Source organism: Phoenix dactylifera, chromosome 10 (genome assembly GCF_009389715.1).
Source record: "Phoenix dactylifera cultivar Barhee BC4 chromosome 10, palm_55x_up_171113_PBpolish2nd_filt_p, whole genome shotgun sequence".
Taxonomy (NCBI): Eukaryota; Viridiplantae; Streptophyta; class Magnoliopsida; order Arecales; family Arecaceae; genus Phoenix; species Phoenix dactylifera.
Genome location: NC_052401.1, coordinates 572,427 through 597,115, shown reverse-complemented (window position 1 = coordinate 597,115; position 24,689 = coordinate 572,427). Strand labels below are relative to the sequence as shown.

Genomic DNA, 24,689 nt, shown 5'->3' with positions numbered 1-24,689 from the left:
TAATAGTTTATAGGACTAATAGATATATTTTATAGAATATATTAATATTTTATTATAATATATTTTATATGATTAATAAAAATATTTTTATAGAATATATTAAGGACAGTTTTGGCAGTATATGGTTAGTAATATTCGATTTTCATAGAATACCAAATAGGTTACTCATCGCAGCCTAGGAATCTTTAATTACTAAAATATAGCATACCAAATGTGATGGTCACAAATCATCAAAAATTTGATTATTCCATAATAAGAATCATCAGTAATGTAAGATCGCCTTGGTGATCCTATTTGGGTCAGCAATGCCACCTTATTGTTCTAATCATACACTCTTTTTGGCCTCTTTCTAAAAGTTCGAAGAAAGAGACTCGATCAACCATGGGGCAATGATGTTTAACAAAATCAAAAAGGGACAAGACTTGTTTAACAAAATCAAAAAGGGACAAGACTTCCTCGAAGATCCTGAATGGACCCATAAATTAGATGCTAAAGATGAGTGTCATAACAAAGTCTACCTGGGTTATCCTTGTCAAGTGATTTCCAAATGGGTAATCTATCCTTGTTCTCTCTCTCAACTTATTATTATTATTATTATTTTGATAAAGACTCGGTCAAATGAGGCAAGGCCGAAGGTAAATACAGAATATGCTGTGTTGATGTATTACCGTACCCCCCATATGATCGAGTGATCACCTGTACCACTCGTCTCTGGCGCGCTCCGGAGCCGAGATCGAGAAGTGAAAAAACAAAACTAGAGCTCTGAATAGGTCATCTCTCGGCAACAAGTGGAGAAGGAGAAAATATATAGTAGTTGCATGCTAAGGTAGTTTCGGTTCATATCATTCCCACTTACAATACTTGGCAACATGGCCGCAAAACATACTCCATACTATTATAAGCCCGTTCCAGGTTATCATATCATAGGGTTTGGTGAGAAATATTTCATATATACTAGATACTCATGACAACAGCCTTGTAAGAACCGATCATCAGTGGTTTGTTCAAGTTGAGATGCGTGCTCGCTTCCCTGCTTGTTTCCCCTTCTTCTATGGCTTATGGTGCTGCGTGTAGATGTAGTCCAAATGGGCCTCAGAGATCATCCTCCCCTTCAAACATTCCTCATCTTCTTCCTGACACTCCTGCAGTCCCATCAGATGAAACGGGAAAGAAATAAGTAAAATCAAAGAGGGAAAAAAATCCCGCATCATGGTCTTGCAACTTAAAGAGAGAGATAAATCCTTGTCATTTTTATGACTATACTATACTACAGTAATAATTATGCAGTGGGCATAAAGAATGATGAGAACAAAACAAAGAAGATTTATATGTACACTCACCTGCCGGGAATATTTTTCCTCCATCTCTGCTGCATCACCCGGTAGTGGAAGATCATCAACCCTCACATCTTGTCGTCCTACGAGCAAGAGAGCAGGTCAGAGGCCAGAAGAAACATCAGGAAAGACTTCTATCTCATCCTGCAAGCAAATGTAGAATAAGGAGTGTGAGGAGGAGTTTAAAGAGTTTATTACCAGGTTCTGGCTGTTGGAGGAGACGAGAAGCTCTTGTTGTGTAGACGGAGAGGATGATGACGAGGAGGAGGAGGGGAAGAAGCCCATGGAAGCGAGAGGTATGCTTCATGATTCCTTCCTGCCGAGCTAGCAAACTGTGGCCTGGGGAGATGGGAGGATGGGTGGGTCATTAGGGTGATATTTATACATAAATTCATGAGCACAGCGCACTCGAGAGGGGGGAGAGGAGGAGGAGTCCGCATAAGACGAGATGAGACGGGAACCCCAAGGACCAAAACCGGCAGTGCAGCTGCCAATACCTCATCCTGTGCGTGGGGACAACCCCGCACTTACCTTCTAAACACACAGGGACACGCACCTTACGGCCGTACCCCACAACGTGCCCATGTCATCTCTCTCCTCACACCCATGGCATGGGGCTCTCAGACATAGCATCCGCAGAGAGAGAGAGAGAGAAAGAGAGAGAGAGAGAGGGTAAGGGATGGGGGAAATCGGGAACCGTGTTGCTTTTAGTAAGGAGAAAAAGAACCAGTCAATGATGCAAGCACCGATTGCGAGCCCCGTGAAGGAACTTACTAAAGAAAATGGTGGCGCCTATGGATGAATGGGGTAATATGCGGCTAGGGATGATCACGGGGTGTTGTCGTGCTTGGGTGCCTGAAGCATTGCTCTAAATTTTAATAGCATGGGAGGTGTCGATGGTGCAAGGATTGGTTTTGGGTCATCATCACCAGCATCTTTTACGTCGTTGCGGGCGACTACTCGCCGGTAAGTCAACTGCTGCACTGTGATGTCAGCTTGCCTTTAACAGCTGTCATATGTTTGCACGCTCGATAAGAATATAGTAGGCCAATTATGTGACGAAAAGGCGAGTTAAGGACCACCATGACAAAACTACATCAGGCTCCAAATGCTAGTAATTATCTATAATAAAGCTAAGACTGTATACGCACGCCCATATCTCTTTCTCACTTAATCTACCATGGTATTTGAGACCGGGGTCTTTTAAAGAGGAAGGAATGAGTGTATCAAAACTCTCAAACATATTGCGGGTAGTTTTCATCCCGTGCTACATCTAGCACCCCCGGATTATCATATTTGAGTTTGAATATATAACGTGTGAGTAAGAGTGATCTCATTTTTCCCGGGTCAAGCACAAATTTCTGTACTACAATCATGTTCACAGCTTATTTGGAAAGAGAAACACTCACACACAGTCTTTTAAGATAAGTATACGAGCGTCCTAAGCATGCGACACGTATTAATTAACTTGCTTGGTTGGGTGGTGACCCACCTTCCGGCAGAAATTTCATGGGTTCGCCTGCTAATTAGTATGACGTCAAGAATATTTTATCAACTTGCTCGCTGGTCTTAAAGCCAAACAAAAATATACTGCCCGGGGTATAATGACTTGATGGCTTCGCAGGCATAAAATTTCAGCTCAGAGAAAGACGAAGGCAAGATATGGATTCTGATAGCAGTCAAAGCAGCAGACCGACTACTACAGATTTTTTTGGGTACATGATTGCTCCAGTTACTCAACCCACCAGTCACATGCAGTTTACGTACGTCTTCTGCGAGTTACGACCTTCATCTAAGAATCAAAGCGTTTATAATTAGGTGGTATATATGTAGAGCAGGAAGCTCATGCCTTGTATTCCATGGGTGCCCCTCTTGGAAGAATGGACGCCGTATTCCAGGGGCAGAAACTCTGCATGGAAAAGTGGAAGCTTAAAGACCCGTGGGAGCTAGGGAGTTCACAGTCCAAACAGCTTTGTTATTGGGGTAGTGGGTCCCATCACATCGAGCGGATCAGCAGCCACGGGTTTGACGCATGACGGGGATGCAAGTTGGATGATGGCTTTAGACCAACAAATGTACCCAGTGACTGCTTTATATTGTTCCTTCCACCTCTCCACGCCGATGCATGATCAGTTGTGATGGCTACAGTCATTTTGGAAGAGGACTGGACCCCCCGTTGTGCAGCCAATCAAACAATATCTCCTTAATATTCCAATTGGATCGGATGAGGGTTGTGACGAAGATTATCTTCTCAAATCGAGAGGGAAGGCTCTGTTAGGCTCCACCGAACGAGAGCGAACCGTGTTTAGTGCGTTAAGCATGCGAGGGATTCCGGCTATTTAATAATAAGACATGGAGGCTTATCATATTATATACAGAGAGAGAACCGAATCAGCAAGGTACGTGTTAATTAAGGGCAAATGCTTATCCTGGCTTTGAGAAGGACATGTTTAATTATCCTCGTGATTGTTGTGTTGCGTTTGATGAAAGAGAGTGGGTCTTCTATATACTGTATTTGCGAGGGAGCAACGTTGGGATACGCGTCAGGAAGCGGCAATGGTATTGATGATATAAATGTTATGGTTGCGCCCAGCAACCGAGATGAGCTCTATCAAGTATACTCGCCATCCGTTTTCCTCCATATCATATAAATTAAAATAGATGCGACAGAATATGCATGGCGTTAACACCGTCATCTTCTAGGTGTTTGAATTAGTATAGGCTCTTATGTATACTTTCAAAGCCTGGTACCACTATACTTATTTAGGTGAGGAGGGCTACAGCGTTGAATGGAATGTGCCATGAAACTTGCGTCCTCATTAAATCTCATGTTAGAATATTTTTGCTTTTAGAAAAAAACAAATTCCCGCTATGTTCAAGATTGGCAAAGCGAGTGGAATATGGGTAGCACCAATTGAGGAGCATGGGCACGGGGACGTCGATCTATTCCCTAGATAGTTTAGGTTAGCATCGAGAATGGAATCCGGCATCAAGCGCTTTGAGAGTGGGGTGCTCAAAACGAGGAAAAAGCTGGGTGATTGCATAGTGGCGGCCACTCGTGTCTAAATCTAAGGGGGATTTGATGCGACCGTGAGGGGCTCGGGGAAGGAAGAAAGAGAGAGAGCCGTGTCGGACTCCCCAACTCGGCACGCTCTAGCTTTAGAGGCCTTGTGGTGCGTGCGGTCGCCCCAGATGCTTCAAGTATCACTTCTTCCCTCCCTTTTTCCCCACCCCACCCAAAAGAAGCCACACTGCTTGGGATAGCTTTATGTTGCTGCGCTTTTGTGCTACTAATATAACCTACCCCACCCAACAACAGCCCCTCTCCCCAGTCCTCACCCCCAAGCTGTGCGTGGGAACTGGAGACCAATTAAATGGCGAGCCTGATTCCTGGTTGGATTCGAGCCAGCTAGAAAATAAGATCGACCATGCGACAAAGCACCTGCTCCAGTTTATCCTGGACCGGTTTTGAGTTTGATTGCCTCAAGAAGGAGATGATTCAGGCCTCTTATAAGGACAAATTCGAGAAGGCCAATATTTGACGATTGACGAAGAAGATCTTTGAGTCAAGCAAAGAGAGTTAGGCTTCTTCTTGTTGCATAGTTAAAAGAATAAACCAATCTTCTGATATTTTGCGGCCGTCTCTACTTTTAAGTGGCTTGGAGAAGCAATCGAGCAAAAGAATATGTCTTTTTATTATTGTTATAGAATGAAAAAGTTGGGCGCAAGGCACTAGAACAGCTCTAGCTTGCAACTGCTTCTTAAGAAAATCCAAGGATAATGGTTCACTATAACGGAGACATGGGCTGGATGTCATGTGGGCCGAGGAGATCAACATGATTTTTTAATTCTGATATACCTGGCCCAATCAGTCTCTAACTTGACCCAGAGGATAGCCCAGGTGCAATCGTGGTGTAACAAAGTGACGCACCAAGATGGTTAGGCTAGTTCGAAAATTTGGGCTCCTGGAAATGGCTCACTCGCCGTCGATGACCCCGACGAACATCCGGAGGTGTTCGGATTTCACGTCAAGCTGAACAAATGCGCATGGTGTCCTCAACTATGAAGCACGTATCCGTGGAAATGTGCCAACCACTGGATGTGTACCCCGGACGCAGAGCAAGCAAATGAATCATGAGTCTAATTTGCGAGTAGGCCGCATGGACCCTGTTTTTTTTTTTTTTTTCCCTCCGGTTCCAAGGTTAAGTTCCATGACATCACTCCTCTTAAAATTATTGAGAGAAAAAAGATGTAGAAAATCGGTCTTACTAGTTCATATTTAATTGCCTCATAAGAACCGCTTTTTTAAATTTTACAAGAATTCTGAAAGGTAGGGGGAGATGAATTGGGCCACAAGGACACTATAATGTTGACGCAGCCCGTGGATGATGTTGCTTTGACCTAGCCCTCCGTGTATCCCCATGAAGAAAAGTCAGTGGAGGTTACAAGATGATATCTATATATATGATATTAGGTTCGAGATAACCACAACCGAAACTAAATTATATGTATAAATATAAAAAGATAGTAACATATGTGAACTAAGGTCGCTTAGAAAACTGCTCATTCACTCATAAGTCTATAACTCATGCAACGAAAACAATTAATGGTTGACGTCAATGCTCCAACAAATTAAGTGGTTGGAAGTGATCTAAGAGCAGAAACAATTAAACGGCCTCCGATCTTCCCACATCATCGATGCTGACGAGGGGGGAGGTACCAATCTATCATATGAATTAGCAGGGCTTGGCTAACAATAAAAGAAAAAGTTGCGCCCACGTACCCACCACGCCCCTCGGGTCAACACTCAACCGGGCCCCCACCCCCACCTGCAGAGCTTGCAGACTCGGTCCTCGTTCAGTGTTTGCAGTTCCCACTAAGCGACCGCGCCGCGTTAAAAGGAATTGATTGGATTGACCAAGATCGCTCTCCGACTCTCGACGTAGAAGTGAAAAACGATGGACCACCAAGAAATGGGAAAGAATGGTATTGTTCATGCCACTCCTTTAACTATATTTCAGATGTATTGTTCATGCGAGTCCTCATCAAAACTTTTTGAGTTTGATGATGGATCTTAATCCTGTCCCTGATACCTTCTAAACTATTTTTTATTGAGTTTGATATGTCTACGTTTCTTATTTTTCAAAGTACATTGTAATTCTAAACTTATTATGTAAATTTAACGAGATATGACAATATAAATATTTCGAATGATCTGATGTTTGTATCAATGTAAATATAATACATGTTCATATTATTATAATATGTGTTTTATAATATTAATTTATATTTTTATTTTTTAAAAAAATATAATTTCCAACACTTTTAAGTTTCGGTAAAAAACGTCATAGCACAAGCCTGGCACGTCTCTGCCGACGCTTTAAAACGTTCCCGAAAGTTAGGGTTATACCAACACTTTCGCGTAGTGTCGGCAAAAACGGAAATTTACCGACGCTTTAAAGGGTTGGATTGCCGACGCTCAAAAGCGTTGGCGAAAATCCCGAGAAAAACTATGAAAAATTTATCTGTCATGGCCGACGCTTATAAGCGACGCTAAAAGTTGTAAAGTGTGTTAGAAAAAGTGAATTTTTCTGGAGTGAGTGTAGGGCAGCTTGCAAAAAAGGGCTATAACATGGATATCAACAGGAGTATTTGTACCATCAGCATTAATAAAAAAGGATTGATAGCAAAGGTAAATATGTATCAAAATCTTTTATTCCCATTAAATATTAATTGTGGAGGTTTACAATGCCTTACTTGATAATTGGTTGTGGCTCCTATGTTTTGGACACTCAAATTTTCGTAATCTAAAATTTCTTACTAGTAAGAAGTTAGTTTTAGGGCTACTGTATATTGATTGTCCGAATAATCTTTGTGAGACTTGTATTTTAAGGAAGAAGCATAGGGATGTCTTTCCTAAAGAAAAAACTTTGAGAGCCAAGAGGCTGCTTGAACTCATTTATTCAGATTTATGCTCTGTGTAGGTTTTGTTTGATTTGTGGTAGCAGATATTTTATTTCATTTATTGATGATTTCAGTAGAAAGATATAGATTTGTTTTTTGAAGCAAAAAATCTGAAGCATGTGATGCATTTAAAATTTTTTTGGCTTATGTTGAAAAGCAAAGTGGGCATTTTATTAAAATTTTGAGAATTGATAAAGGCACTAAGTATACTATTTGTCATGATTTTTTGAAGAAATATGGTATTGAGCATCAGTTAATTGCCGGTTATACTCCTCGAAAAAATTGAGTGGCGGATATATGGTTGGATGCATGTTACATTATAAAAATTTGCAAAAAGGTTTTTGGGTTGAAGCTATTGCTTGTGTTGTTTATATTTTGAATAGGTGCCCACTAGAGACATACAGGGAAAAACTCCATAAAAAATATAGATGTGAAGGAAACTTGATATTAAACACTTAAGGGTATTTGGTTGCATCACCTATGCACATGTGCCAAATGCGTTGAAGAAGAAATTTGATGATAAAGCAAAAAAATATATTTTTATTAGCTGCAGTCATGAGACAAAGGGTTATAAGTCATATAATCCAAAGAATGAGAAAATGATCATTAGCCGTGATGTCATTTTTTATGAGAAAGCTACTTGGAATTGGTCCATTAAAAAGAAGTAGTCATCTCAATCGTTTGTGGTAGCTAATACAAATTATGAAAGGTATATCGAAGAACAAGGTGTGCAGGGTACAAGTGCTTCGGTTCTATTGCATATAGTGTCTATTCCTGCAGAATTGTCTAGTCGTGCACAATGCTAGCGTTGTCTACCTTCTCATTTGCATGATTTTGTTGTTGGTAATATTCATGATCCATTTGATGATGAATTGGATAATTTTGCTTCAATTGTAGATTGTGATCTATTGACATATGACAAAGCAATTTGTGATGATTATTGGATTCAAGCGATGGATAAAGAAATTCATTCAACTAAAAAGAAACACATGTGATCTTGCTACTCTTTCAAGTGGTAAGAAACCAATTGATGTTAAATAGGTATGAAAGACAAATTTCAAGCCGAATGGAGAGAGAGACTATTTCAAGGCTCAGTTGGTAGCTAACGGGTACAAGCAAAAATTAGGTATTGATTACTTTGAAGTGTTTGCTCCTATTGCTAGACTTGATACATTACGTATGATTAATTTCCTTGCTGTTCATAATTGTTGAAAAATATTTTGAATGGATATGCAATCTACTTTCTTGAATGGCATGATAGAAGAGGAAGTTTATGTTGAACAGCCCTCGGGTTATATGAAGAAATGGGAAGAAAATAAAGTTTAGCGGTTGAAGAAGCTTCGTATGGATTGAAGCAAGCATCTAGAGCACGGTACATATACGTACATCGACTCATATTTTATTGAACATGGATTTAGTGGATGTCCTTATGGGCATAATATTTTGATCTAATTCACAAGGTGATGTTGTTATTATGTGTTTATAAGTGGATGACTTGATTTATACTAGCAATAATCTGAAATTGATGGCATAATTTAGGAAGGCTATAATTGCTCCATTTGACATGACAAATATAAGTTTGACGTTGTATTTTCTTGGCATCGAGATAGTTCAAACAGATGATGGTATATTTATTTTGCAAATAGAAATATACTAGTGACATTTTGAAGAGATTCAAGATGGAATCATGCAAGCTGGTTTTAACTCTAATTGAAGAAAGATTGAAGGTGGTAAAAGACGATGCAAGTGAATTGGTAGATCCTAAAAATTTTAAAAGATTAGTAGGAATTTTAAGGTATTTGACTTTTACTAAGCCTGATAACATATATGGTGTTAGAATTATAAGCAGATTTATGAAGACTCCACATCAATCCCACTTGCAAGCAGCAAAGCATATTTTAAAATATCTCAAAGGAATGCAAAGTGACGGTATTTTTTTATTCATGTGCCAATAGTATGGAATTGGTTGGATATAAAGATAGTGATTGTGTAGATAAAATTGAAAAGCAGAAAAGTACATTGAGTCATGCTTTCCATCTTGTGTCAGGAATATTTTCTTGGTTACCAAAGAAGCAACACATAGTGCAACTTAAGCAATATGGTTACGTAGAATACTTGGAGAGTTGCACCGTCATTAAGACATACTTACAAAAAAATTTTGTGATAACAAGTCTACAATCATGTTGATAGAAAATCCTGTGTTTCATGGTCTCAACAAGTATATTTATATCAAGTTTCATTGCATTCAAGATTTAATAAAGGAAAAGGAAATTGTGATTGAATTTTGCTCATTTGTAGATCAAATCGTAGATATTTTCGCAAAACAATTAAAAGCATATGTTTTTCTGAAGCTTAAGAAGATGATTAGTATGATCGAGTTTGAAGAATTTGGTTTAAGGAAGACAATGTACAAGTTAGTAAACCAAATTACGAAAGGTATTTATTTTGTTTTTTATTGGTTGTTGTTTGGTGTTTTGTGTTGGGTGTATTATAGGATCAAATGGCTCTGGATTTTCTTATTATATAGGGACTAGTGGCTTTGATGTTATGGTTTTTTTATTAAAAAAAAGAGGATTGTTTTGCCGCCGTCTTCTTCCTCAAAAGGCCTCAACTATGTCTATGTATTTAATTTTTTTAATATTTGTGTGGTCAAATAATTAAATTACATTTGATCTCCAATGCCTATCCATCATCATGCTTCGAAGTACATCCTACTCATCCATTCATGGAATCATATTTGAGTGCCACTTCTCATAAATGACAAAAAAAAGGCTAGTCTCATAACATCCCAAAATCTCATCCAAAAAAGCTAGTTAGAAGATATTTTTTGAATTTCTTAGTCCTATATTGGCACACAAGATCTCTCCATTATATAATTGATAAGAGATTAAACAATGCCTGTACTTCCTTCATTTAAACTCTAGTGTTCTCGCCAGATTAAGGATCAAAATCTAATTAGTTCTAATCATAAACACGATGATTGACCCACAATTAGCCCTAAAATGACCCACATTGCAACTATGTCGACATAAACCACGAGCCGCATAAGCTCTAGTACTATTTATAATAATCGAGGACCTCACCTAAAAAGACGAGTTTGAAGATATTATTTAGATTCTTTAGCACCGTATATGTACTTAATATCTACCTCATGTATAATCAATGTGTGACTGAACACATGCTTACATGAGTCCTTACCTACTTGTCTACTTAAGACCTAGTGTTCTTTCCAAACTAAGGGACAAATCCAATCAGATCCAATCACAAATACTACATTCAACCAATGGTCAATCCTAAAAGGATCCAGCCGCAATATCCATTGATCAACATAGATCATGAACTGAGTTCACTCTAATATCATTTGTAACAATCCATGACCATACTAAAATGGCTATTTAGAAGGTGTTATTTGAGTTTCTTGGCTCTATATACATCCACAATCTTCTTTATACATAATTAAGATGGAACTAAATACATGCCCGCATAGACTCATAAGTCCCCTAATCCCCCATTTGAAATGGATTTTGGTGAAACTTGGTTTTAGTTTTAGACATATATGAAACCTGATTTTTTGGTTTCAAAGCTAATTTTTGTTTCATAAACTTTTATTAGAAATGTTAGGATGCTCGTAAGATTTTAGGAGATGTTTTTTTTTTTTTTGATACAAACTAGAAGATGGTGTTTGATTGCTTATTAGGGTTTGAAGACACGTATTTTTGGAAAATGGACAAATTTACCTATTTAACCTCACTATTAAAGCTGTGAATAAGTCGGGTTGACCCATGACTCGACCTGACCCACTTAGATTTGACCTATTTTGAAGGACCCGTGGGGCCGGTTCTAAGTTTACTGAATTAAAATCTAACCCATTTGAAATTTTGATAATTTTAGATTTTGAATCCTACAACTCGACCCGGCTCGATCTGAATCTGTAAAATTATTTGGGCTCGCAGGTTACACCCCGCGGGGGTGCAAATACAAGTTTTGAAGCCATGGATGGGTTGACCCGAACTAGACCCGACCTAGATCCGAATCGAACCCAAATTTTTTAGGTTGAGTTTGGGCTATATATGGACTCGACCCAATCTGAATGATCTGTTGGGTCAAAAATTATAACAGTAGATCCGACCCGATCTGATCTGAGGAAGAGATAAAATTAATTTAAGTATTGGTAGTAATAATAAGATATTATTTTATTGTAGATTATACGACTAATTAAAGTATTATTTGAGAACAGACGCATCTTAATATTATTGTCCGCCAAAGAAGTAAACCCCGCGATCTTGTGCTAGGAATATTTAGGTGCACAGCAACGGCACCGGCCTTGCTCATGGTGCACAAGAATGTCGTCGTACAAGTAGAATTCATGGTACGATAAATCATGATGAAGCAAAACTGGTGTTTAATTTTATGATCATAACGATCATAAACAAAATGGACACAAAAGACACGACATTGCTTCCTGCAGAGTTCAATGCACTTGGACGAATAATAAAAAAATGCAAAAGAAAACATTACAGCCATCCAACCGATAAGACCAGGCCACAGGCGCAGTCAACTACACTTGGCGCTTCGCGATCTTGCCAACCTTTCTCCTGATTGGAGGGTTGCGGGAGAGGAGGGAGATGCCAAGGATCACGGCCGTCCATCACCAGCCGCCCCACGCTGGGAATGGATGGATCGATGGACGGGCCGTTCTGATGAAGGACACGAACGAACGGATTCAGGCTGGTCTGTAGTTAGGATGACCGGTAGGTGGTTGATTCACCGGGACTGGGAGGAGAGATTGGAAGCATGATCGGCGCCGTCGTCGTCGTTGTGGGCCCGCGGCCAGGGTGTCATGTCCATGGGGTAGCTGCCGAGGACGCGGAGGAAGGAGGTGAACTCTTGTACCTCCCCGAGCGCGTTCTGCGCCCGCGCCTCCGCCAGCGACGCCTGGAAGTCGACGTAGAACATGTAGTCGAAGTGCTTGGCCGTGCCGCCGTCGGCTTCGTCCACGATCCGGATGGGCCGGTTCCGGTGGGGGCGGCTCTCGATCTTGGTGAGGGAGATGTTCCGGAAAGCGAAGGCGGAGAGGACCTTGAAGAGCACGGAGGTGCCTTCCCCGTCTTGGGCGAACACGATACTGGTCTTGAAGGGCCGGTCGGTCCGCGGAATGATGGGCTCCCGGGACAGCATCACGAACCGGGTCACGTTGCTCGGGTCGTCCTGTATCCCGTCCGCCAGCACCTCCAGCCCGTACAGCTCCGCCGCCCGGGCCGACGCGATAGCCGCCGCGTCCCGGAGCCCGTTGGCAGCCACGCACTCGGCGGCGCCGGCGGTGTCGGGGAAGGCCTCGCGGGACACGTTGAGGCCCATGCCGCTGAGGGTGAGCTCGCACTGGGCCAGGGCCTGCGGGTGGCTCAGCACCCGGGTCAGGCACTCCCGCCGGACCCCCGGGAGGGCCATCAGGCAGTGGTGCACCGGCAGCTGGACCTCCCCCACGATGTGGAGGTGATGCCGGAGGAGGAGGTCGTAGTTTCGGTGGATGCTGCCGCCGAGGGAGTTCTCCACGGGAAGGACCGCGCGGTCGGCGATCCAGAGCTGCAGCGCCTGGAAGGCCGTCTCGAACTGGTCGCAGGGGATGGCCTCGCACTCCGGGTACGCCTTGCCCGCGGCCGCCTCGCTGTACGCCCCCGGGACGCCCTGGTAGGCCACGCGGAGCCGGGACCCGTGCATCGGGGTCGGGGCCAGGTCCGCGATCGTCAGCGGCCGCGGGAGCTGCACCACATCCAGAGTGGCGGCCGCGGCGGACTCGTGGCCGTTGACGACCGCGGGGACCGGGTTTGCCTCGTGGTGGTGGTTGTCCACCTCCCCCCTACCAACGGCGGAAAGGATGGCGCAGGTGCTCTTCCAGTCGGCGAGGCTGGGTCCGACGGCGCCGTGGAAGAAAGAGCAGCCGGCGCCGGAGATCTCCGGGCGGTGGGTGATGCATTCGACGAGGTGGCGTCGGAAGCGGAGGGCGGGTTGGGGTAGTCTTCTGGGAATCGGCGGTACCGAAAGGGATTGGTGGGTTAAGGTTCCGAGGCTGCTGGTAGTGGGTAGAGGGAGAGGCTGGATCGCCGCCATCGCTGTCGGGTTAAATGTGATCGGACGCGCTATTACTGGAATTGAATAGCGGGGGGAGAAAAAGAGAGAGAGAGAGAGAGAGAGAAAGAGAGGGAGGAAAAGGAGATGAGAGGATGGTGGGTGGTTTGAGCTGAGGAGAGGGAGGCCTTTCCGAAGCTGGAGGGGAACAAGGCTGGTGGTGATTATATAGGCATGCGTACCGGGGAAAGGAAAGGAAAGGGGATGGAAAGTGTTTCGCAACGTTTTGGTTTGGTCTGGTCAATGCCGCACCTACCGTACCTGCTCTTGCTCTCCTCTCTCTGTCTGCTTCGTTCCATCCATATTCTAAAACTATCGCATCTTAATTAACAATCCTAATCCGTTCTCGTGCTCTTAATGACCAACGTTTTATAAATCCAGCGTATCTATAAAAATGGGTGATACGGTAGGACGCGTCCCGGAGATTAGGACGACCCCACCTGAGCCACAGCATGCAGGATCCGCCTATGATGGATGGAGCAACTAGTTACTCCTATTTTTGTTTTTTTTTTTAAAAAAATTCTGGAAGGAAAAAATTGAAGTACTCATCTTAGTCATTGAGTAAAAAAAATAAAATAAAAAAAGCCAGCATGGCCAAAAATAGATAGATATAAATAGATATTAGTATAATCATATCTATATCTCAATTTGTTTGAGAAAGAAATTAAATCGAGATGATTTCGATAATAATTTTTAAAATTAAAAACCGTTCGGTTTCTATTTAGCTTTCGTCATTGGTACATTTTCCAATTCGAAAAAGGAACATATCCAATTATTAATTTTCTTAGTACATTCTATATTTAGTATAAATCCAAATTGGGAACTGCTTGAGATAATCTCTAGAACATTTATAAATATTAATAAAATTATAGACGTTAAATAAATGGTAGTAAATTATATTATAAATTATCTTATGAAATAAGCTTTTTTTTTCTTTTCTTCTCTTAGGTATAATATGTTCGTGAAATGTTGAAGGCAAAATGAAGGATTGAATTTTTCATAAATTTTTTTGTATTGAAATATTTATCATTATATTTTTTTTCTGATATAGTTGGACTTATTTTTAATTTAGATTGGCGTTTGTTGGATGATTGTATCATTATTTTTGAATTATTGAGTTTCTTTTATAGTGGTGTTATTAGTTTTAGATATATTTATTAATTGACTTGATATGAATTATATTATAAAAATTATAAAGGACATCTTTAATTTGGCTATTTATATGCGACAATTTTGAAATTAATAAAAAAGTTTAATAATTTTTGGTTTCGTTTTTGGTTTGTATTTTTTTTAATGACAGTTATATTTTTTTTATTTAAATAAATTTTTAGTTTTGGTTTTAGTGAGCGACACCAGATTTCGAGTTCGATTACGGTTTTTTCACTAACAATACCAAATCTGCCTCGTTAACATCTCTAACTTGGATAAGGATCTGATATTTATTGCATGTCCTTACTTTTTGTTGTGGCATTTAATAACGAAGATGATTTGGTATAATATGATTCATCCAACCTATGACTTATGTGAGGCCTAGAGGCACCCAGAAACTCTCCAAACATTTTGGTTTAGCCTCCTCTGCCGAGACTAGCAAACCTGAGTCAGCCAACCTTCGAGGTTGATATCTCTTGGCTCAGTTTAATCACTTAGGCCATCAATTTGAGCCAAGTAAGATCTTTCCGCAAAAAAAGCAGCTCGATTCCTCTGCCTCAAATCTGCATATGGTCTAAGCAATCTTATCATATTTCAAGCAATTATAACATATCTTACAAGATTGTTATACTACATCAACAGTTTGTTACGGTACAATCTTAAGTTTGTTGGATATGATTTGCTGGAGATTCGCAATCCTACTATAAATAAATTCACAGGCCCTCCACCAAAAAGATAACACAAAATTTACTATAGCACCTACCGATCTGTGTTGAGAATCATTGCTTATTCTATTTATGCTAGGATTCCATTTCTTGTTTTATTCTACTAGAATACCTATCCTTAGTAGTTATCAAATCTTATCTTTTAGTGCGTGATAGTTATCCTTCCGCAAAAAAAGCAGCTCGATTCCTCTGCCTCAAATCTGCATATGGTCTAAGCAATCTTATCATATTTCAAGCAATTATAACATATCTCTGTAAGATTGTTATACTACATCAACAGTTTGTTATGGTACAATCTCAAGTTTGTTGGATATGATTTGCTGGAGATTCGCAATCCTACTATAAATAAATTCACAGGCCCTCCACCAAAAAGATAACACAAAAGTTACTATGGCACCCTATCGATCTATGTTGAGAATCATTGCTTATCCTATTTATGCTAGAATTTTATTCATTAATTTATTCTACTAGCATACCTTTCCTTTAGTGGTTATCAAATCTTATCTTTTAGTGGGTGATAGTTATCCTTCCGCAAAGGAAGCAGCTCAATCCCTCTACCTCAAATCTGCATATGATCTAAGCAATCTTATCATATGTCAAGCTGTTATAACATATCTTTACAAGATTATTATACTACATCAACAGTTTGTTACGGTACAATCTCAAGTTTGTTGAATATGATTCACTGGAGATTTGTAAACTTACGATAAATAAATTCACAGGCCCTCGACCAAAAAGATAGCACAAAAGTTACTATAGCACCCTACCGATCTGTGTTGAGAATCATTGCCTATACTATTTATGCTAGGATTCAATTCCTTATTTTATTATACTAGAATACCTATTCTTTAGTAGTTATCAAATTTTACCTTTTAGTGGGTGATAGTTATCCTTATCCTTTAGTAGTGATCAAGTGTTATCTTTTAGTAGGTGATAGTTATCCGTATTCTTTAATAGTGGTCACGTCTTATCTTTTAGTATATGTTAGTTTCTGAATTTGAGTAGGAATCAAACATTCCACCCATTGATGTTCTATTTAAAGGGACCGTTGGTGTCTTCTTTAGTATTGTTACGTTCTAAACCCATCACCTGGGCGGACCACGTGACACGGCAGCATGAGCCCTAAAGCAGTGCCCTAAAGATCATATAAGGCCTAAAATAAATAAAATCCAATAACACCACAATTAATCAATTAATCTAAATAAATAAATCCAATATATCCAATTAACCAAACTGATTTAGTTACAAGAACTTCAAATATTCATCGGTATCAAGAAAAAATAAACTAACTACTTAATGACTTTGATACTCAAACTCCAAGTCTAACCCATCTGAAATTATACATCTTGCGACTCTAAAAAAGAGAGAAAAAGAAGAGGTTGTGAGCTTTACAGCCTAGTAATAATCTCCACACATCCACACCAACACAACAATAATATATGTTTGAAAACTATAAGAAATCATTGCACACATCATGAAATCATAAATTGGCTATCAATAATGCTCAAATAATCAGTATAAATATGTACATTAAATACCAATAGAAATCCAGCTACACAAGAGTGATATATCATGCAATATCTCATAAATATTTATTAGTGTTTTCAATATTTTTCATTCCATTCATTTTTAACTTGATTCGGATCAATTATCTTTTGACTTTGGGCCAAATCTCATCAGTCACATTTTCCAGCCTGTGGTAGAGCTTGTTAAGATTACATTTCCAATCTATGACGGAGCCTGCTATAGTTTCACATTTCCAAAGTATGATGGGTCCTGCAACAGTTTCACATTTCTAGCCTATGATGGGGCCTGCCAAAAATACTATATTTTTATCCTGTGACAAGGCCTACCATAGTAACGAGATAAGCCCAAAGTCTTTGATTATTCTATCTAGTTCATATCCACACATCATTTTTTTTTTACTTCTGGTTTTGGACTAACCACAGTCATGTTTACAATCTGTGATGGGGCAACCAATATAACATGGTTAGTTCAGAGCACCACATCCATTAGTCCGATTATGCAAGTATAGGTTATGCTCATATATGCATCCATCATACCATCAATTTCAAGCATACTTGATCAAAATATAATTTAATATAGAGATCATCAAAAAACTACTCTTGCTTCTTGTTTATCTTGATCATTAGCACATCATACATATATAGGTACAAAAATATTGCTTCTAGACAGATTAGTGTATAAGAATTCTTACCTCTTTGTTGACAACCAGATAAACTAATCACCTGCCCACACTGCTATCTACGAACTGAGGTGCGCAGAACCTTGCTCAATGTCCTCTTGTCCAAAAAATTATTTTCCTACAGAATTAAGTCAACATTAAAAATTGTCCGAGATATCCGACAACCTAGAACCCTCTACTGATTAACTAAAGGGGTCCATCATGTAGCAACCCAGGACTTTCTAGCAACCCTCACAACCAATGATCTTTCTGGATTGAGCTAGAGAGAAAGTACCAATCGAAAGAGAGAGAAACTAGAGTATAAGATTTTATTAGGCTTCTTTCTGTCTGAATGATTGTAGCCCCATACAAAACCAGGGCTTGAATATGTAAGTAGATTCGTATAGAAAGATATACGATGCCAACTAGATAACAATGCACAATTATTTGGAATCAGTCACTATAGCATAACTCAATCCATCTAATCAAGAAACATATATCCAATTAAAGTAATAGATCAAAAATTATGGGCCTAATGGTGACTGACAAGAGTCGGGTGCAGGATGGACGGAGTAGACTAGGTAGCAGCATCCAACGATCTGGGTCGGTCCACTCTATCCATTCAATGGTTCAGGTAACACAATAAGAATTCATGATGATAGAGTCCAATGGTGCTCGGCGATGGTCAAGGTAAGGCTAGCATTACGAATGGTCACAGTGATACTGATCCAAGATCCTATATAGGGTCAACCCGAGTCTACAATAAGAATATTTGTGACCCTCCTGTTGGGGTGCAAAGTACTCCGATTAGAACGTTCTTATATAGATCAATCTCTTCTTATGAAATCAAACTCAATTATATATAAAAAAAGTAGACTAGTAACCTAGACTGCCTACCGGCGTCCACCAGGGTCCATCACCAGATCCTCCCTGAGTCCCTTCTACCACCTACCTAAGTCAACTAGAGAGAGACCAAGAGAGAAAAAGAAGAAGAAGGGAAGTGAGAGAAACATAATAGAGAGGAGAGAGAAAGAGAGAGGAGAGAGGAAAGAGAAAGTGAGAGCTTTCTCTTCTCCAAAATAGGCGAGAGTCTGTCTCTCCCTTCTCTCTTCTCAGACTAGGGGTGGCACGGCCAAGGGCAGTCAAGCTCCGGCAACAGTGGCCTTCGGTGCGGCACCACCGGCGACAGTGGTCGGTCGGCAAGAAGAAGGGAAGAAGATCAATCCACACCACCCGACTTCAAACTTTTCAAATTGACCCTTTACCGTGGCTATCTCCCAATCTATAGTCACATGAATACAAGGGTCCCCAAGGGCGACGTAACTCGGCCTTTTCTCGGCAGCCAGCGGCGATGAACAAGCAAGAAAGGAGGCCAAAATAGAGCACTCTATTTTTTGATGAAATCCCAGTGATTTGCCAGCTTAATGATGCATTCGCAAAACTGCTCTCCCAAGTGCAGGAGAATCGCACAAGTAGTAAAACTCGGAAGTTCGAGATCGAATCCTCAGGAAATGATATATGTAATATTAGCATAATTTTAGATGTAATTTTCAGCTGATTTTCAGAAATTAAAAGCAGAGAATAATACGTAAATAAACAAAGTTCAATAAAATAGAGATGGTTAGGGATTTGGAATCTCCCTTGATGATATTATTTTCAACAATTAAATTCTACGATTCTTGATTAAGGATCAATCAGATAGAATAGTTCTAATTATGGAGTATATAATTTGGAAACATGAATTCAAGATCTAAGTATTTATCGTGTCAATTACGTCTACGACAAATCAAACATCGAAACAATCCATGCATCAATAAATATAAACTATAAAAGATCTAACTAATAGATAAGTATGCAAGAATCAAAAATATATTAATAGATGTAAATCAAAGAGATCAATCGTTCAGAATTTACTTGAAAGAAAATAAGACATCAAAGGTTCCTCCATCACCCTTCACCTAAGAAATCAGCCTCTCATTAAAGACATTAGCCTCCCTCTATTTTTTTCTTATATTTTTGGAAAACAGAGCATTGCTCTGTTTCTTTTTTTTTTTTTAATGGCAGCCTCTCTATATTTTTTTTCCGAATGAGAGAAGATAGACCCCTTCCTAGCCGAGAGAGAGATAACCCCTTGGCTTTCGCCCCCCCCCCCCGATCGCCCGCGGTGGAGAGGAGCTGAGAACGGACGCCGAGGATCGTGCGTGGGAGGCTGAGAACGCGGAGCGGACAAGGAGGGGAGCTGAGACGCACGTGGATGGCTGGATAGCGGAAATGAGAGATCGCAGGGCCTTGGATGCAGAGGATCGGAAGATTTTTGAAACGAGAAAGAAACAGGTGTGGGAGATTGCACGCGGGCGGATCCAGGCGGGAGAAGCGGATGGATCGGAAGGAAGCACGGACGCGGAGGGGTGGATCTGGGATCGGAGGGTGCTTCGCGGACGACTAGGACTTTGCTGGGACTCGGATGGACGTGGATCCGGATGCTTAGTGTGATGCTAGGACGCACTGTGAACTGGGACACATGGATGGATGAACGCGGAAGCGAAAGAAGCGGACGCGGTGGAGGAGGCGGACGGCTGGGCTTGATCGTGAAGAGTGCTGGAGCATGGACGCTTTGGCATGCATCGCGGGAAGGAGCTAACAGCGGAATATTGCACACGGGAGAAGGAATTGCTGAAGAACAGGATGTTGGGACGATCACGAATCCGAAAGTATGAAGCAGGGGACTCGGGGGAATTGAGAAGGATCGGGATCTCTTCCACGTGGGCGGAAGCGTGGGATTGGACGTAGACGGCTGCATCGCGATCTTCTTCAAATGGACGCACAGGATGAGACGAGAAGGAAGCTGGACACGTTGCTGATTTCTTTCTTTATTTTGAATTCCAATGCAGAATTCCAATGCACTCTAGGGACTGTGATGTGTACACAAGTGTTTCTCGGGTGCAAGTGTGCTTGACCAGGTTCAATTCTGCTCCAGTGTAATCAGGCTTGAAGTCATGAATCATCCCAATCTATACCAAATGCACATTTAAACTCTAATTTACGATAACTTGTGCCAAATAAAAATATAATATTAAATCAGCAACTTTATCGTTATCTGTTGGCAATAATACTAATTTAAGTAGTATGTAGATCGTACTTTTGTGCTCTCATCACACCCCCCAACTAGCTTATTGCTAATCTCTAGCAATTAACAAGCAAACGATAAAATGAGAGTGCAAAAGATGTGGTTTAACCTATGACTTTTTATTGGAGCTAAAGACAAAAAAACTGAGATACGTACCCATTTTCGTAGGAAATCACGATTGCACTAAGCACGTACAACAAGCCGTTAAAACCCTAGATTACCCTAGTGGACGAGTGTTGTCTCATGAAGATTTGCAGAGATGTTACCCACAAACATCATGAATGATATGACATGACATGAGATCCTAATAAACATGTGAAATAAATTCTAAGCTAATACACATGTAGTTAATTAATATATATTTTCAAGCATGGCAACTATATATCAAAGCAAGAAAAATATGAATGTGTAGTGTGCATAAAATAGCATGACTTTCTCAGAGTACTAATACCTCCACCACAACAGGGCACCGCCTGAGTTTTAGGCGCGCTACTCAAGTTCACAAGTGTTTTCTATAGTTTGTTAGAATCTGATCCACCAAATTTTCAGAATATCACATGTTGTCGAAATTTGTCAAGAATGGTTCGCATATAAAGAAAGAGCTATCATTCCCAACCAAACAACCCAGGTACACAGAGGTCTAACATAATAGAGTCAAACCAGCCATTACCACATGTCACTAGGTTCAGCCTGACCAACTTATTCATGCTTATTTTTATTTCATTTGTTTTTTTTTTAAACACAAATGACGACTACAACTGTCCTACCCCATTAGGCTCTAGTAAGGTCCATGTAGCGAGCTTTCAGCCAATGACCCCCGATCCAGTTGGCTTAAGACATTAGATGAAACATCCCTCGGACTTAATTACTCGAACTAGACTATGCCACAAAGCCAGACTTGTCATCATAAGGATTTTTTTTAAAGTAATAATTATGCAAGAAAAGAGAAGGTAGACTGAACCATATGGATATTTTTATTATATACGTGACTGCATCGTGACTATAGGTCAACCAAGGTCGGATCATAAGGCACCTAAGTAATTTAGCTGGATATTCAATCTCTATCTTTATGTGAAAACCAAATCATGAACCTTATGGTACGAACAAGGATACTCGTACTTCTTTTACGGATAAAGCTAACAAGAATGCAGTTAACAAATATGAACTCCTGAGGCCTTCCTATTGTCGTTAAGTACACTTGCGGGGATCTAATAATAGGTCTCTGATTAGTCATAGTATGCATGTGTTCCTTGCCTTAATAGTTGCACAAACTCGATATGAAAATACATGTGCATTTGCTCAGAAAAGAAAGTAATAAATCAAATGCAAAAACAAAAGCTCCCTTTTTATTTTTTTTTCATTCATTTTTTTTTATCAAAATATTTCCGTCCCCCCAACTTAAACATTGCATTATCCTCAATGTAATAGATACAAGAAACAATATATGAAAGACAATAGAAAAAATAATATTGGAGAGAAGAGTAATACCTTGAGCTATTGATATCCAGAAAAGAAGACCTACAAAATAAGAAAAAAATAAAAATAAAAGAAAAAAAATAATTCTAACTAATATACACATATCTTTGCCGTCATGCTCAGTCATAAGAAGGCTCCCCCAAGAAAAAGGAGTTCTCTTCATCCGCAAAATTCTCAAGAAAAGGTTTTAACCTGTGTCCATTTACCTTGAAAGTATTACCATCCCGTGGATTCTCAATCTCAACCGCCCCATGTGGAAAAATAGTTCTTATAATGTTAGGACCTGTCCATCTCGATCGTAACTTACCAAGAAACAGATATAAGCGGAAATCGTATAAGAGAACTTTTTGCAAAGGTTCAAAAGATTTTTTTAAAATTGATTTATCATGTAAGATCTTCATCCGTTCTTTGCAAATTTTAGCATTATCATAAGCATCTCTGCAAATCTCGTTAAGCTCGTTCAATTGCAATTTTCTAGCTAGACCGGCATCATGTAAATCAAAATTCAATTTTCTAATTGCCCAATATGATTTATGCTTTATTTCTACAGGCCGATGACATACTTTTCCATAGACTAGCCGGTAGGGAGACATGCCAAGAATGGTTTTGTATGCAGTACGATAAGCCCACAATGCATCTGATAGTTTCAAGGACCAATCTTTTCGTGATGGGTTCACCGTTTTCTCTGAAATACGTTGGATCTCCCTATTGGCTAACTCTACCTGGCTGCTAGTTTGCGGATGATATGGGGTAGCAACTCTATGGGTGACACCATACTTTTTCAATAAGGTCTCGAAAGGCTTATTACAAAAGTGCTTTCCACCATCACTAATTATGACCTTAGGTATCCCAAATCGTGAAAAAATATTTTCTTTCAGAAATTTTAGAACATGTTTGTGATCATTAGTTCTACAGGCAACAACTTCTACCCATTTGGACACATACTCAACACCAACTAAAATGTACTAATATCCAAAAGACGGTGGGAATGGGCCCATGAAATCGATGCCCTAACAATCAAAAATTTTAATAATAGTAATGGGTTGAAGAGGCATCATTTGCCTACGAGTTAGACTTCCAATACATTGATATGGATCACATGTCCTACAGAACTCGTGGGCATCTTTAAACATTGTAGGCCAATAGAAACCACATTGTAAGACCTTTGCAGTAGTTTTCTTATAGGCAAAGTGTCCACCACAAGCATCAGTGTGGCAGAAAGAGAGTACGCTTTGTATATCATGGTCCGGTATGCATCGTCTAAAGATTTGATCATTACAATATTTAAACAAATAGGGTTCGTCATAGTAATAATTCTTCACTTCGCGCAAGAAAGTTTTTCTATCTGTCGACCCCCAATGCTCCGGAATTCAGTTCGTAACAAGAAAATTTACAATGTCAGCGTACCATGGCATAGTAGAGTGTGCAAACAACTGCTCTTCAGGGAATGAGTCCTTGATGGAAAACTGTGGTACCGAATCATGAAAAACTAGCCGTGATAAATGGTCTACGACCACATTTTTTACCCCCTTTTTATCTTTGATAGTAATGTCAAATTCTTGAAGTAGAAGTATCCATCGTATTAAGCATGGTTTGGCCTCTTTCTTATCCAGCAAATATTTTAACGCTGCATGGTCCGTGAAGATAACAATAGGAGCACCAAGGATATAAGAGCGAAATTTGTCTGATGCAAATACTACTGCAAGCAATTCCTTCTCGGTGGTGGTGTAATTCATTTGAGCATCATTTAAGATTTTGCTTGCATTGTAAATGACATATGGCTTATTATCCTTACGTTGTCCTAGGACAGCTCCTATCGTATAGTCGCTAGCGTCACACATGATCTCCAAAGATAATGACCAATCGAGTGGTCGCACGATGGGTGCAGTGCTAAGCATAGACTTCAATTTTTCGAATGCCTCTTGACAGATTTCAGTCTAATTGAACGGTGTATCAAGGGATAGGAGGTTACATAATAGTCGAGCTATGATACTAAAGTTCTTGATGAACCTCCTATAAAATCCGGCGTGACCTAAAAATGATCTAACATCTCAACCATCTTGGATGCAAGTAGCTTGGCGATTAAGTCGATCTTAGCTCTATCAACTTCCATGCCCTTCGATGAAACAATATGTCCTATGACAATTTTCTTTGGCACCATAAAGTGGCATTTCTTCCAATTCAGTATCAATTTTTTTTCCATACATCGAGCTAAGACTGCTTATAAATGTGACAAGCAATCATCAAATGAGTCACCAAAAATGCAGAAGTCGTCCATGAACACTTCCAAAAACTTCTCGTTCATGTCTTCAAAGATGCTGAGCATGCATCTTTGGAATGTTGCAGGCGCATTACACAACCCGAATGGCATCTGACGGAAAGCGAATGTGCCAAAAGGACAAGTGAAGGTAGTCTTTTCTTGATCTTCTGGTAAAATTCTGATTTGGTAAAATCCAGAATAGCCATCGAGAAAATAATAGAAATCGTGCTCTGCAACTCTCTCCAACACTTCGTCTAGAAAAGGTAGAGGAAAATGATCTTTCCTGGTGACCAAATTCAGCTTTCGGTAGTTGACGCACATGCGCCAACTCGTCGGGACACGA

The 24,689-nt window shown here is 40.1% G+C and overlaps 2 protein-coding genes across 2 annotated transcripts; both read right to left on the bottom strand.

Moving 5' to 3' along the window:
* Nucleotides 1-789: 789 nt before the first annotated feature.
* Nucleotides 790-1,760, bottom strand: LOC120112106 (putative phytosulfokines 6). The gene is made up of 3 exons (XM_039130688.1): nt 1,533-1,760; nt 1,341-1,417; nt 790-1,142 (listed from the first exon to the last, which is right to left on the bottom strand). The coding sequence occupies exons 1-3, from the start codon at nt 1,639-1,641 to the stop codon at nt 1,050-1,052; spliced, it is 279 nt and encodes a 92-aa protein (XP_038986616.1). The 5' UTR covers nt 1,642-1,760; the 3' UTR covers nt 790-1,049.
* A 9,884-nt stretch (nt 1,761-11,644) lies between these two features.
* LOC120112105 (arogenate dehydratase 1-like) lies at nt 11,645-13,590 on the bottom strand. Its single transcript, XM_039130687.1, has one exon. The coding sequence runs from the start codon at nt 13,404-13,406 to the stop codon at nt 12,063-12,065; it is 1,344 nt and encodes a 447-aa protein (XP_038986615.1). The 5' UTR covers nt 13,407-13,590; the 3' UTR covers nt 11,645-12,062.
* Between the last annotated feature and the right edge of the window lie 11,099 nt (nt 13,591-24,689).